Below are 16,154 nucleotides of genomic sequence, written 5' to 3' on the forward strand. Positions count from 1 at the left end.
GAAAGAAAGAAAGAAAGAAAGAAAGAAAGAAAGAAAGAAAGAAAGAAAGAAAGAGAGAAAGAAAGAAAGAAAGAAAGAAAGTGTTATAACACTAGGCTACCTCAAAATAACAATAATACCAGTGTCGGACATATAACCAAATAATAATACATTGATAGATAATAATATATACATGGGATGATTTGCAGATGCTCAAGGCAGTACCTTATTTACAGTTAATTAAAATAATGATCAATATTAGCAAATGAAAATATAAAACAAAACTAATATACCGAAGGAAAATATTATACACAAATTATCCTAAGTTCAACTAGTAGCTTGCGCAAAAAGGTTAATTAAGGAGTTGAAGTGCATTGGTCCGTGGAAGCTTGCATCTCACTGAAATGTCAAGAGTTTCTTTCTGCATACTAGCTTATGGTGATGAGTTCTATTTTGGCCCTTGTCGCCTTGCTTTCACTAACTGACTGATTCTCACTTTCTTGTCTTGAGCTGTCCCTTTTGTTTTTGGCTCGTCAAAACTTTAGACATAGGTTTGTAAAACCGTGAAATTTGAATCATCGTCTTTTGTCCTTTTGCGGTGTACATAGCCAATGCTCTCTTGGAAACTGATGGTCGTTATACTGTCATCAACATCATCATTTCCTATAAAAGTATTTCTTCCTTCAGGAAGTCTATTAATCCGCAGGTTCTGTTGTAGCTTTGGCGTAGTAGCAGATACGAAGCAGTTTCCCTCAGTAAGTGTTGAGGCGGAAGACGAACCAAAGCGGTAATCAGTACGTACAGGCGTTGACTGGGGAACGACTTTCAAGAAGGTTTGATTCTTGTCTTGTTTGCTCCTCTGAACTTGCAATTTAGATTCTGAAAGCAAATGTGATAATATAAAACAGATGTCTAAACAATCCAGTTGCTGATAGGTACATTATTTTAAGTGGCACCAACTCTTCGGTAAGGCGATTAGTTTCAAAGAATCTGCGGTGCAACGGATCCTTTTTGGAATGGAGTTGAAATGTTTGGGCGTAAAACCTCTCAAAGGGCGTTTGAAAACTTACGTAAATCGCCCGGAGAGTGGTTCTATCGTTTCACTTAATGTATAATTACCTCTGAAGTCGATCCTTTTATCCTTCCACTCACCACGATGATGTCTACATGTCATAGTTTCCGCCATCTGCACTAAAGCTTGTCCGTACCTCTTCCACATCAGAAAATAAATAAAGGGATTGACTAATGGACTTGAGAGCGCAAGAAATGATGCAAGAAATACCATCTTCGAGATGTCCGTGGCTGAAAATTGCTTGATCGTAATGCACAGCTGGAGAAAGTACAAAAAAAGTAGACATGATAGCCAAAGAGACAACCCTTAATCGTTTATATAAAGAAATACCAATCTATGTATTCACTATGCCACGCTTTACAAATGCCCTAATTGAAACGATTTGCCTTTCATAAATGGATCAATGTCGGTATGAGATGAAACAATTCAAGTAAAACCATTTTCCACCCGAGGCCTTTGATTTCTAGTTAACTGAATGTCTACAACTCTCCTACACGCAGATGAAAAGCCGTGTACTATATACTTCCAAATAACAAGCCAGCTGGCCAGCTATCTTCTCTTACTGATAAAGATCCCTGTATATATTGTCCGCGTCGACACGTATGCTCTAATTCCATCGATCGTTCTCTTTTAACGCTTTGTCAATTTTTTGCAACCTCGCTGTCGGTTTGAAAAACGCGTTGTTCCGTAAAGACCTTATTCTTAGTTGTTACGCGTTGTCTGATTTCCCCATTTCCCATCGTTTGGACGGAAGGTCACGGACTCTTCTTTATTGAAAAAAGAAAAAAAAATGACAGATCTTTCCAGTGCAATATATTTCATACTTTTTATGTGGTTTCCTAGATGTTGGCAATATATGATTTATACTCGAGTTGATTGATTGATATTAAAAATCCCATCGAAAAAAGAAAGAAATAGATCATTACCCTGGGAGTCATGTGAACGAGGTAATGTCAGAAGCATTTTTATAGAGCTTCATGTTACTTCCCTACGTTTGATTGATATATGGCCACAAAGTAGTTGTCATCCGAATGGTAAGCAAACCTTGTCACAATTTTTATTAAACTCGTATCCCGTGCTTTTAATTCAATGCAAAATAGGGCTTATGTTTGAACTAAGAATGATATATTTGATAAATGAAATGAAAATTCAGAATCGAGTCCCCATTAACCAGCTTCACTAAGGAAAATAAATTATATACGGAAAGATTATTTTTAATTATTTCGTTCCTAAAATCAACTAATTCCAATTTGCAAAATATCCCTAAAAACGTAACCAAAGGAAATAACCCCAGTAGCTTCCCTACAAACAGTCTCAATTATCATCGACATAGACCAAAGTTACAATCACCCTGCACAGCGCAGTAGACAGCACTGTAGGATAAAAAATGCTCAACAGCTTGCATTTGAGAACATACACTTTAAGATTCAAACATTCTCAAAGTTAGAACCCCCTTGTACAGCATTATAAATGGCACTGCAAGAAGTTACTCAATTGAATGATCGTTCTATGGGGTTTATTTTACAGACTGGACAACAGAGAACCATATACTATGCGGCAGATCTTTCAACAGTTGAAACTTTCTCAATTTCATGTCAACTGTAAAATTTTTAGGCAAAGACAGGTTTGGTGAATTTACAATATATTTAACTCGTCCACGTCTAAAACTGTGCGATATAATTTTTCTTCTACGTTTAAAAATGTCGCATCTTTTGTATTCTGAAAATATTCTGACAGCATGATTGCAAAAAACCTGCAGATTATTCACAATGAACTTATCTACCTCATCGATCTTCCAATTATATCAAGTGCTGCAAACAACCACAACTGAACATTTGCTAGAAAAATAAAGTAGCTCACGAGCATTTCATGTTTGAATAAGATCACTGAGAGGCTTAAACACAAATCAATTGTTCAATAATTAAATTGTACCAATATAACACCAAATACCACTTTCAGTCGAATTTAGCACCAATAAGAAAACGGCAGGACAATCCAAATAGCTCCATAAAAGATGAGCGGACCAATTAATTTTAGCTATACTTTGTGTAAGGTTATATGAGCTAGATCTTCTTAGAATAGGTGTGGTTCAACATGGAGGATTTCATACAACTCGTGTTGCGACAAAATGGCGAGAAAACTACAAGATTTGGTAGTAACTCACCATTAGAGGAAGCCAGCTCATGTAGAAGAACACCACTACCACCATACCAATTTTAGCTAACTGCCGACCTTGTCTTTGCGCCTGAGTCCTTGTTGTTGTCTTTTGCAAACGTTCCATTCTCAGTGAATATTTTATCTTCCTGTTCGGAATGTCCTTTGCCTGACATTTGCGTTGCCTTTTGGAGAATCTACTCAGCGAATAGACTATAGCCACGGAAGAGACCAGGACAAAAATCAGCTGGATGTATCCAATAATGGCGATAAAAATGGCGTAGCTACTTCGATAGTTAAATAGGCATAGGGCAAGCCAGTCCAGCTGCCGGTATGAGTCCCAACCAAATACTGGGAAGGATGCTGTTAAACACGAAAACAAAGATATAAAAACCACAGCTTTAACAGTTCGGGTGCAAGTCATTTGCCGGAGATGCCAAAATGGTTTCACTATTGCTGCGAAGCGATCGAAGCAAATCATGGAAATTATACACACGCTCATCATCTCGAACGCCACGATGCACCACCCTTGGACCTGACACAACTGCCACGGAATTTCTTGATCTCGAAGGATTAAAAACCGCATCAGGATTGCTACAGTTACACTGGTTAATGCGTTCATCGCATCCACTAAAGACAGCGAGGGTATATCAACACGTCGACGACCACAAGACGTTTACGCAACCTTAAAACTATAAGCATGGTCAAAGTGTTTCCGACCACAATCAATACTTGGAGAATTATCACAATTACAGCTTGAAGCTCGGTGGATATGCTGTTTGTGTTTCGTTTTAGAATACCCGAACTATTTTCCACTGAACCATTTCCCGGCGATATATTCCATCTCCCCTCAGAGAAAGCCATTTTCCTTGGAAATTAAACGATTTGGCTCGCGTGTGTTCGATACGTAAATTTACCCCAAGGTAGATATTACACGTACTTATCTCTGAATCTTTTGGTCTTGAAATTACATACGTGTCTAGTTACTGAAAATCATTATAAACTTAATAACCAGTGAGTGCAAAACGCAAGACGAGTTTCATCAAAGGAAAAAGTAATTGTAAGCACTGATAACCGATTTTATTAATTGTCAAGGTTCCTCACTTGAAACTCATCTTAGGAAACGATACAGATAACCAAAACAAACAAGGGCAGTATTTTAACATGATTGAAGTTTCTCCCTAGCATGTTATTGCAAAGTAAAGATAGTGTGTCAGTTGCGTTTAATCGTTGAAACAGGTGATAACGTGTTTTATTATATCTCTCAGTTAGTTCGCGCGGTGTGATTGGTCAATTTAGCGGGCCGTATTTCACTGTACGGCCCGCTAAATTTGAAAAGTTTCCTTTCCCGCGCGTCCGTTTAACCTCAGAGATATAGTAAATATTTTACTAACCTCGTTTACTCAGTCCGTTTCGTAAGTTACGGATGCTCGTTTTTTAGATAAATCAACGGGAAAGAACTCGTTCCGTAACTTACTGTACGGACCTCGAACTCGGTTGGTAAGAGGTATTTAGTAATATTTTTAAAGGTCGCCGATGTCATGTCATAGAGTGCAGTTAATTTCGGGTTGGTATAGTTAATAAAATATTTGCCTTCCACTTAAGATTTCCTTCAGTAGTAATTCATACAATGCCATTACTGCGTTTGGCAAAAAAGGGTGGTGTTCTTATAAAAAGAAATAATCTCCATAGTCCAACGAAAACGTCTCTTTGTGAACAGTCTCCCTAGAGTAGACAAATTTCAAAACCCTGCTAGTTGGCTTAGACGGTAGGAGACAACAATGGAGCTCTTTGAAAATGCTCATATCACAAAGGTAATATGGGCACATGTCAGCATTTTTAGCGTTTCTGGGGAACCGTTTATGACCCTATCCAGACCGGGCTTTTTTTTTCTTCTGGGGCCGGGGTCAGGGGCATTCCGCCCTCCATAACTTCCCAAGTATAAAAGCTGTAACAATAAGACTTGGAGGAGAGATAGCACGTCTAAAGATGCCTCCTTGACGTCAGCGACGCGAGATGATGACGTCATATGACGTTGTAATGGCATTATGATTTTCAAATGACTGCCGTCTTGGATCCGCCATCTTGGATTTCATAAAGGCTTTATAAAGTCTGAAAACGCTCGACTATAGCCTCGCGATCGTCAGCCTGATAAAATCGCTGTATCTTGATAAGATATACATATCGAAAGAAAGCCAACCTCAACAATACGACTCTTTTTAAGGAGGCTCGTAAGGATTTTTCATTGTTGTAGTGTTTGTGGAATGATTTCTGTTATCTTGCTCGAAATAATACATATTAGTGAACAATCGCAGAACGTTTGAGAAAATGTTCCTGACAACTATTATTTCGCGGAAATCACTCGCTTGAGGTAGTATCGTGTTTACGGCACACGGCAAACGTGAGATTCGCCTTTATGTTTTCTTGAAATAAAGAGTACAAAGATGGGAATAGTGCAAACTAATTCTGGAGTTTGATGCGAACGCAAAACTAATCGATTTGATAGAGAAACTGAAAACAGCAAGCGGCAAATATAGGATAAACATGGTCACGTGGTCATATCTCACGTTTGCCGTTTGCCGTTTGCCTTAAACGTCATTCTTAATAAACGGATACAAACTTTCGGTTTTACACTGAATTCAGAGTATCAAACATTATTAACAAAATTTGGCTTATGTGTTTCGCCTGTCCCTCACATTAAGGGCGAGTTTGAAAAGCGTGATCGTCAAGTTACAGTGAGAAGGGGAAAAATAGAGACTTTTCCGGACGGTGCCTACTTTTGCTACAACGCATACGTTCTGTGTAGATCGAGATGTTATGAAAAAGTCTGGTTTCTTGACGGTGATCCCCGCTAAAACAGCGCTATTTTTTGCGTGGTTTATAACTACGTGTAAACTGAGCAGATCTTCGCAAGGGTTGTTGGAATTCGAAAAGAAAAGTAAGGGTAAACAAGCATTGTTCAGAGATAATTAAGCTTCATTTTGGGATATAATAAAAATACCGTACATCGTTTTATTTATTTATTTTCTTTTTACGCTTTGTTCAATTATAGTAACCTCGCATTTTTCAGAGATAAGTTATCTCTGAAAAATGCGAGGCTACCCCGTCCTACCGCCATTTTCATTTGGGGTTCCAATAGGCCTTACTAAGATCTGCTTTTCCCGCATAGTCATAATCCGAGCAAAAATAACTCGCTGTTGGAAGCCACCGTCTTTAACTGACTTGAACGCATCAGTGTGTGAACATGTGAAAATGGTATGAAAATTCCAATGCGGAAAAGAATAGTTTGCCACTTTTTCGACAAAAAGAAACTTCCAATTTGAATTGCAGATAAACTCATTAGAAGTTCATTTTAGTTAACACTTTAACCGCGAGGAATACGAAGACATCGAAGGAGTTGCATATGGCTTCAAATTTCATTTATTCAGCTACAAACGCACAGCCAGCGGCGGTAACAGTATTGAGGTTTAGAGCGAGAGTGCCAGCAAAGAGGAAATCTATAAACTGGCACCCATTCCAGGTCAAAACAATGTCTTTGGAGCGAAAGTCTGGTAGCACGTGGTAAATTGACGGCAAGCTTGTACAGTACCAATGGCTTCTACAGTTTTCAGGTAATATAGAGTTCATCTAATGTAGTTATACAGTTGAATTTCTATAGCTTGAGCAGTCAGTGGTAACAAAGAGTTGTTACGGAAACGAAAATTTGGTTTACCGGGAATTGAATGAGCGAGAAATTCGAATTATGGGGGGTTGGGTGGAGTGGGGTGCATGCTATGGAGATTCTACTGTTGTTATTGTGATTCATAATTTTTAAAAAAATTGGTAAAATATCTCGAATCATGATCCAGCCTTCCTCGAATATTCGATTTTTTTTTTATGATTTAGCCAGTCAGATTCAGTTAGCGTAAAACCTATATAAGCCGCCCAAAACACAAAACAAATGCTGTCAATTGAGAAATGAAACCTTGAGATGTAAACAATGGTGTTGCAATTCATGTTAGAAGGCCGGCCGCGACTGTGCACAATCCTTTGTTTTAACTTTCACACTAAAGTTGAATATCTTACCAGGTACGTTTCTATTGGTCAGTTGTGCCAACACGTTTCAAAATCTATTTTGTTTTGTGCAGGATCAAGGCCAAAAATGCTAACAAAAATATATAACAAAGACGTCTGGCCAGCATCATAACCATTGCCTTTTATTGACTAGGGGAGAACTTGGTCATCAACTTCGGAGTAAGTCTTATTGTGGTATTGGGTAAAATGGCCATTGAATTTGAGATACATTAGTGCCATGTTTCAGTTGTATGCTTAACATTTGTGAAAGCTAACTTAAGTTTTGTTCAAAACTCATTATTTGAGATTAGCTCCTCTACTCTGATACGCCACCCCTCCCCCCCCCCCCCCCCCTGCTTCCCTCCTCTTCTCAAGGCCTGAAATTAAGTTAGCCCCCGTTATTGCTACTACTGAAATCAAAAACCTCGTTTGACTTATTTACATATAACACAAGGCTCGATTTCCACCGTTCCCTCGGCTCCGGTTTTCTTCCCCGAAAAGCGCCTGGTAATCGAGCCCAATTTAACATCAGTTTTTGTTTTTTGTTTGTTTGTTTTTTAAAGTACTATTTATGCTTCGTTTGCAGTGCCTCCGTTTATGGGTCCTCTCAGCTTTGCTTGAAGAGATATTAACGTCATAATCTTCAAGAGCTCTTTCTGCATGAGCGATTCTTACTGCACAAGCTTATGAGGTAAGTCTTATTAAAAATGCCCTTCCATCGTACCTTCTGACCTATTGCAATTGTCCTCCCAGACGGGTACCCCTCCTCTGGTCCACCCTATGTTACACTCTACATAGGTTCCCCTAGAGACACCGCTACTTGAAGGGATAGGCTCTGCCTTACCTGCCACCTAAGTTTCGTCACAACAATCAGTGTTTTTAGTCTTCTTTGTTTGCCCCAACATATAGCACTCTGGGCTTCCTTACCATGTCTCCCTTTAACGCAACTAGGAGCTAATTTTACACTGTGTACACCCAAAACAAAGTCATACCCAGAGACAAGCATAATTATTCTTAGTCTACGGCGCAAATTAATAATTATTGCTAGTGAATGAAAGGGTCTCATTAATAAGGATCCAAAGATTTCAGTGTGTCTTGTAAGGGAGAGATTCAAACTTAATAACAAAATGGACAGGGGATAGAGGGAGACGAAAACTTGGTCTTAAAGAGAATTGAAACTAGAAAACCAAATTTGCGAGTGGCGAGAAATGGGAGAAATATAGGAAAATTATGGCACAGAAGTTGAAAAGGGCGGGCTTGGAGAACAGGAAGCTGAAACCCCTACCCCCTATCCCCTTATCCCTTTATCCCCCATCCCCTTTTCCGGTACCCTTCTGCACTTTCCTCCTCAATGCGGTCAGCATGACGGGATTTGGATAACTAGTTGGCCCGCCTCCCCGATACTTTCAGGTTTCGAAGTATCGATACCTTCAATATCAAGTATCGAGGTATCAAATAATCTAAATAAAGAGCAAGGCTGATTTCAAGGTCAGGGAAGTATATTTTCCAATATTTCGAAAGGCACGGCCTTCCTTCTTCAGGGTTTGTTTGAGACTCAGCCTTGCTCTTTATTTAGGTAATTTGCTTTACAATTTTTTGCTGACACGGATCCTTCACTACAGGATCCGGTACTTTTATTTTGTCGCGGCGGGCCTTGCTAACACAGTTTATTAATGGTTATTATGAAATTATCAGCTATCGATACTTTTAGGTATAAAAATGAACAGGATTCAAACTTTTTTAAAAACAATTTTTTTACGCGGGATGCCCTGAAGGGGCATACCGTGTCTAAAAACGGGTCGATTTTTTTTTATTTTTTTCTTTTTACGCGGGATGCCCTGAGGGGGCATACCGTGTCTAAAAACGGGTCGATTTCTTTTTTTTTTTTTTTTCTTTTTACGCGGGATGCCCTGAGGGGGCATACCGTGTCTAAAAACGGGTCGATTTCTTTTTACGCGGGATGCCCCTAGGGGGCATACCGTGTCTAAAAACGGGTTGATTTCTTTTTTACGCGGGATGCCCTGAGGGGGTATACCGTGTCTAAAAACGGGTCGATTTTTTTTTTTTTTCTTCCTCGTAGCTGCAAATCGGTACATTAATTTATTCATTAAACTCTCCCCTCTCCCACTCGGGATGTATTGTTCTGATTGTCTTCAACAACAGCAGGCCAATCAAAATCCATTCTTGTCGCTTATATCGCTAGGGAGGGGACCCACTCACCGTTACCTGTGTGACGTCAACGCATCATTTGATTTCTTCATTAAAACTGCATTAAATTGTGGCACCATATTGTTTATAACATATTCTGGACTCAAGTGTGCCGTTTTCAAACATCAATTTCACCATTTTGAAGCGGCAAATCGAAAGAATAACTTCTAAGAAGCACCCGACATTTAAAACGGTGGAAATTGGTGAGTTCATGGCGAAGGAATCGTGCTTTGTTTGACAGTCTTAGACCACGACGCGAGACTGAAAAGAGGTCATTGAGAAGCTTACGTTATCGTAATGGAATTTCACTGATTTCCGATAATAGTCTGAGTCGCGTAACACAAGGTAAACAACGTAACGCAATCGTCGTTACTCAAACTATTCCATTAGCAAGGATAGATTTATCAATCGGCGAAGCATACAGTTGAAATAAATGAATCAGCCCCAGCATCACGCGTAATGCCAGTATAGCAGGCATCTTGTTACGCGGGATGCCCTGAAGGGGCATACCGTGTCTAAAAACGGGTCGATATCTTTTTTTTTTTTTCTTTTTTTTTTTTTCTTCCTCGTAGCTACAAATCGGTACATTAATTTATTCATTAAACTCACCCCTCTCCTACTCGGGGTGTATTGTTCTGATTGTCTTCAACAGAAGCAGCCCAATCAAAATCCATTCTTGTCGCTTACATCGCGAGGGAGGGGACCCACTCACCCCTACCTGTGTGACGTCAACGCATCATTTGATCTATTTATAAAAAACAGATTAAATTTGACGCCATATTGTTAACATGTTCTGGACTCAAGTGTGCCGCTTTCAAACGGAAATTTCACCATTTTGAAGCGGTGAATCGAAAGAATAACTTCTAAGAAGCACCCGACATTTAAAACGGTGGAAATTGGTGAGTTCCTGGCGAAGGAATCGTGCTTTGTTTGATAGTCTTAGACCACGACGCAAGACTGAAAAGAGGTCATTGAGAAGCTTATGTTATCGTAATGGAATTTCAAAAATTTCCAGTGAAAGTCTGGGTCGCGTTATACAAGGGAAACAACGTAACGCGATCGTCGTGACTCAAACTATTCCATTAGCAAGGATAGATTTATCAATCGGCGAAGCATACAGTTGGAATAAATGAATCAGCCCCAGCATCACGCGTAATGCCAGTGTAGCAGGCATCTTGTTTTTTTTTTTTTTTTTCTTCCTCGTAGCTACAAATGGGTACATTAATTTATTCATTAAACTCTTCCCTCTCCTACTCGGGATGTTTTGTCCTGATTGTCTTCAACAAAAGCAGGCCAATCAAAATCCATTCTTGTCGCTTATATCGCGAGGGAGGGGACCCACTCACCCCTACCTTTGTGACGTCAATGCATCATTTGATATATTTATTAAAGACAGATTAAGTCGCGCCATATTGTTTTAACATGTTCTGGACTCAAGTGTGCCGTTTTCAAAGGGAAATTTCACCATTTTTGAAGCGGTAAATCGAAAGAACAACTTCTAAGAAGCACCCGACACGTAAAACGGTGGAAATTGGTGAGTTCTTGGTGAAGGAATCGTGCTTTGTTTGACAGTCTTAGGCCACGACGCGAGACAGAAAAGAGGTCATTGAGAAGCTTACGTTATCGTAATGGAATTTGACAAATTTCCGCTGATAGTCTGAGTCGCGTAACACACGGAAAACAACGTAACGCGATCGTCGTGACTCAAACTATTCCATTAGCAAGGATAGTTTTATCAATCGGCGAAGCATACAGTTGGAATAAATGAATCAGCCCCAGCATCACGCGTAATGCCAGTATAGCAGGCATCTTGTTTTTTTTTTTTTTTCTTCCTCGTAGTCACAAATCGGTACATTAATTTATTCATTAAACTCTCCCTTCCCCTACTCGGGATGTATTGTTCTGATTGTCTTCAACAACAGCAGGCCAATCAAAATCCATTCTTGTCGCTTATATCTCGAGGGAGGGGACCCACTCGCCCTTACCAGTGTGACGTAACGCATCATTTGATTTCTTCATTAAAACTGCATTAAATTGTGGCGCCATATTGTTTATAACATGTTCTGGACTCAAGTGTGCCGTTTTCAAACGGAAATTTCACAATTTTGAAGCGGTGAATCGAAAGAATAACTTCTAAGAAGCACCCGACATTTAAAACGGTGGAAATTGGTAAATTCCTGGCGAAGGAATCGTGCTTTGTTTGACAGTCTTAGACCACGACGCGAGACTGAAAAGAGGTCATTGAGAAGCTTACGTTATCGTAATGGAATTCCCGCAATTTCCCTTGAAACCCTGAGTAGCGTAACACAAGGCAAACAACGTAACGCGATCGTCGTGACTCAAACTATTCCATTAGCAAGGATAGTTTAATCAATCGGCGAAGCATACAGTTGGAATAAATGAATCAGCCCCAGCATCACGCGTAATGCCAGTATAGCAGGCATCTTGTTTTTTTTTTCTTCCTCGTAGCTACAAATCGGTACATTAATTTATTCATTAAACTCACCCCTCTCCTACTCGGGGTGTATTGTTCTGATTGTCTTCAACAGAAGCAGCCCAATCAAAATTCATTCTTGTCGCTTACATCGCGAGGGAGGGGACCCACTCACCCCTACCTGTGTGACGTCAACGCATCATTTGATCTATTTATAAAAAACAGATTAAATTTGGCGCCATATTGTTAACATGTTCTGGACTCAAGTGTGCCGTTTTCAAACGGAAATTTCACCATTTTGAAGCGGCAAATCGAAAGAATAACTTCTAAGAAGCATTCGACATTTAAAACGGTGGAAATTGGTAAATTCCTGGCGAAGGAATCGTGCTTTGTTTGACAGTCTTAGACCACGACGCGAGACTGAAAAGAGGTCATTGAGAAGTTTACGTTATCGCAATGGAATTCCCGCAATTTCCCTTGAAACCCTGAGTAGCGTAACACAAGGGAAACAACGTAACGTGATCGTCGTGACTCAAACTATTCCATCAGCAAGGATAGTTTAATCAATCGGCGAAGCATACAGTTGGAATAAATGAATCAGCCCCAGCATCACGCGTAATGCCAGTACAGCAGGCATCTTGTTTATTGTTCAAGCACCAACCTCGTTCCCAGGGTCCTCTGACGACCCTGGAAACGAGGCTAATTGTTCAACCGCTTGTGAAGAACGTGATGTTAACCAGCATGTGAATAATTCATCTCTCTCCCTAGGTTAATTTCAGGCATCATGATGGGCCAAAATAAAATGAACATCCTCCGGCAGTATGAAATTGTCTTAAAAGGTGGGTGGTTATTTTTGTTAGCTTAATTTCTGTTTCGATCAATACGGATTACCTATACTAAACACACCCGGAAGTGTTACCATCGTATCTTAATAACATAATGTTTGTCCGTCTCCAGGCAACTGCTAAGGCGAGCAAAGTGAAGTGTCAAAGAGGCCTCATCAATCTCAGCCTACACTTTTTCGAAGTGGTGAGTTTCTTCATTTGTTTTATTAGTGCCAACAGTACAGGTGGAAACTTAACTGACTGGTTACCCACGCCTACCCCCATCGTATATGGAACGTGCTCCTTAGAGCCTTTCTAGTCTGAAATGAAGAATACTTCACTTCATTATTTGTATTAAGCCTTGCTAAAATCGTGCAAACACTCTTCCTGTGTACTATGTTTAAGAATACCTTTTTTAACAATAGAATCTCGCCATTACTTTATTCAGACCTGTTTTGTTGTTTTATTGTATACAAGGCGATGTTATCACAACACCCAATTGGAAGTGAGGCGCGTGCAAGCAAGAGAGATTATCACTTCAAGCAAGGAGCAGAGCTGAGGTATAATTAGTGAATTTTATAAATGTAAATTACACGTAGGAAGGGCAAGTGAGTTAATTCTGTATGATTTACCCCAGGTTAGGCCCCACGTTTAGGGAAAAAAAGGGTTTAAACTTAGGAATGTGGTATACAGCTATTTCAATTGACGCTGTCGGAAACCCCACCCAACAATGTGATACAATTAATTAATTAATAAATTTACCAAACTCTGATATGGTTTACCCCTACAGAAATGAAGTCGTAGAGGCAAACGGCTATGGTCTATTTTCTCCAATCTTTTGGCTTTGACAGACGTGAAATTACAGCTGGATATCAAAGGATTTACAGCTACCCATACGACCTTTCGGCCTAGTCTCTTAAAATGGAGGCTTGAAACTCTACAACGTTGATTGAGATAGCTGGATACGTAGGCACAAGCCTCCGCCGTGTTATATATACCGGGACGATTTTCGCAAAAATGTAGTTTCCAAGTTAGAAACTACATTTTTGCGAAAATCGTCCCTGTACTAACAACATTGTGTATGATAGGTTTGAAGTTTTTAGTTCTTCTCTGTGTGTTTTTATGAACATTTTTAAGGTATGGTGGATTGCATTAATCATATTGTTGCTTCATTCTTTTCAGGATACAAGGGATATTCAGATCAGTACTGGAATCAAGCAAGCAAGCAAGCGAGAAACTGAGAGATTAACAATTAATCAAGCAGTAGAGGTAGACACTAGCATCATTCATGAAAAAGCACTGCTTAAAGGTTACCTTATTCACCCGCATAACGGCTGTTTTTCTCGAAAATAAACCGGTGTTTACGCTAGCATTACGTGTCAAGCAATGGTACACCTTTTTAGGGAGTAGTGATGGGGGGGGGGGGGAGTTACTAGATTGTAAAGTTTAGAGTACGGCTTATACGCGCATACGTCCTCTATGCGGGCAAATCTGGTACCTTTCGGCGAGGGTCCTAGGCGTTATTTTCTTTCAACGGCAAGCGCGAAGAGAGCGTAATTAAGGTCTTGGACTGCTTGTAGTCAAGAGCGAGTCTGTGAAATAATTAATTCGCACCAAATTTGGGATAAATTGGAAGTGAGCGCCCACGTACTTGGCTTTATAGATTTTCTTAAATTTTTCTGAAACAAACGAATTAATATATAAATTTCAAGATACCGTGGTCGATACAGTGCAACACACGAATAACAAGTTTCCTGATGAAATGAAAGCAAATTCATAGCGGTTAGCAAATGAAAGCAGCTAAGCCGAATCTGAATTTCGAGTGCGTTGAGCGATAAAACGCCTGTCAACAGAGTATAAAGGTACGGAACGTTCGTCTGTTCAGAATCATCGTTCTATTCTATCGTTGGTGACATAGACTGTCTTTTCGAGATGAGCAGACAGAGGACTAGTAACTGTTTAATGAAGAAAAATAAAACACAAACTGGACGAACTTGTTTGCGACAAACAAAGGTATTAAAAATCAGTTAGAGCCTAACCAAGACTCGACGCTACTGAGTAGTTCATGGCAAAAAACGGTAAATATCTCTACTGAACTGAAGAAGATTCCCACTGGCGACTAATGACTCAGCCTTTCCACCAACTTAGAAGTGCTCCACCGCAACCGCAAACACAAATGTTGCGACCCATAACCTCGTTCTGTAGGACTGCCGCTAAGGCCCGGTTCATACGTCGAACTTTACATGAGCCAAACCTAATCATTTGGTTCGGCGCATGTAAAGATCGACGTATGAATCAGTTAGGATCGACAGATTTGTATTTTGGTCGACCCGCCGTTCTATTCGACTGCGCCAGTCGAATAGAACGGCAAAAGTTCGACTTCGATTTATACGTCGAACTTTACATGTGCCGAACCAAATGTATACGTAACGTATAAATTATATAAATTATATCTATCCCAGAGGTCTGCGCGTTCCATCGACTTGGCATGCGCAAAGGACTTCATTCTGAACAAGATGGCGGGAAAAGAGGAATGCGCTTGTCCTTCTTGCTTAGAAACAACTAAATATACTTGTCTGAGATGCGAAAGATTAAAAAAAAAAAAGAATCTATTTTTGATGTGCACACGCAATTCAAACCGACAGAAACTTTCCAATACAGGTCATATCAATGGCGAAGGGTCAAGACTTCTCAGAACAAAATCTTCAAAAACAACATTTGAAGAAAACATAACTCTATTCAAACAGAGATTACGCTACAGAGGTTACCTTGATAACCTTATATATAGAACTCTCTCACAAGTCAATTTCAGCGAAAGAATATCGGCACTACAAAACAAACAAAAAAAGCGCAAAAACATTTTGCCGTTTGTTACGGAATATCGCCCTTCTGTGCCCAACCTAAAACCATTCAGATGAGTAAATGGCATTCGATAGAAAATCAGCCTCTGCTAAGAGAGATCTTTAAACTTAGACGCTTCCCTACTTTCGTACAGAAAAGGGAGATCTTTGAAAGACGTACTCGTAAGAGCAAATTAGTATTGAAGGTGACATTCTTCTTATCTCGACCAATAGGAGCCGTGTTTGGCCTGTCTTCATTGTTTTAATAATAATAATAATAATAATAATAATAATAATAATAATAGTAATTTATTCACTTAATATAGCGCCTTTTAACATTAAAATGATCAAAAGCGCTTTGCATAAATTTAGAAATTTATATATAAAAATATAATAAATATAAAGAATTATAAGTAATATCAATAAAAACTAATATTAAAATAAACTATTGACCACCCCCAATTCCATGTTACTAAACAAGCTTTTTCACGTCAGAACTCGTCTTTCCCGCCATTTTGAATCTTGTTGAGTAAAAACAACAGCCGCTGACCACGAAAATCTAATTTCTCACTTTAACTTTAATTAAGTTC

The 16,154-nt window shown here is 39.5% G+C and overlaps 1 protein-coding gene and 1 long non-coding RNA gene across 2 annotated transcripts; one reads left to right on the forward strand and one right to left on the reverse strand.

The window, feature by feature from the left end:
- Positions 1 to 107: 107 nt before the first annotated feature.
- LOC146473763 (rhodopsin, GQ-coupled-like) lies at positions 108 to 4,499 on the reverse strand. Its single transcript, XM_085117601.1, has 3 exons — positions 3,216 to 4,499; positions 1,099 to 1,309; positions 108 to 858 (listed from the first exon to the last, which is right to left on the reverse strand). Exons 1-3 carry the CDS (start codon positions 3,825 to 3,827, stop codon positions 521 to 523), a joined length of 1,161 nt encoding a protein of 386 aa, XP_084973727.1. The 5' UTR covers positions 3,828 to 4,499; the 3' UTR covers positions 108 to 520.
- Positions 4,500 to 12,856: 8,357 nt separating this feature from the next.
- Positions 12,857 to 14,102, forward strand: LOC146473764 (uncharacterized). The gene is made up of 3 exons (XR_014866341.1): positions 12,857 to 12,929; positions 13,202 to 13,284; positions 13,907 to 14,102. It is a non-coding gene; the product is annotated as an uncharacterized LOC146473764 (long non-coding RNA).
- The last annotated feature ends 2,052 nt before the right edge of the window (positions 14,103 to 16,154 follow it).

Source organism: Pavona decussata, unplaced genomic scaffold (genome assembly GCF_977016875.1).
Source record: "Pavona decussata unplaced genomic scaffold, jaPavDecu1.1 SCAFFOLD_92, whole genome shotgun sequence".
In the NCBI taxonomy this organism is placed as follows: domain Eukaryota; kingdom Metazoa; phylum Cnidaria; class Anthozoa; order Scleractinia; family Agariciidae; genus Pavona; species Pavona decussata.

Excerpts from the sequence above, each read along its gene's own strand:
- LOC146473763 (XM_085117601.1), bottom strand. The coding sequence starts at position 3,827 with ATGAACGCATTAACCAGTGTAACTGTAGCAATCCTGATGCGGTTTTTA. Across the intron at positions 1,310-3,215 it reads TGAGCTGGCTTCCTCTAATG|CTGTGCATTACGATCAAGCA; the intron begins GTGAGTTACTAC and ends TACTTTCTCCAG. Across the intron at positions 859-1,098 it reads TAAAAGGATCGACTTCAGAG|AATCTAAATTGCAAGTTCAG; the intron begins GTAATTATACAT and ends ATTTGCTTTCAG.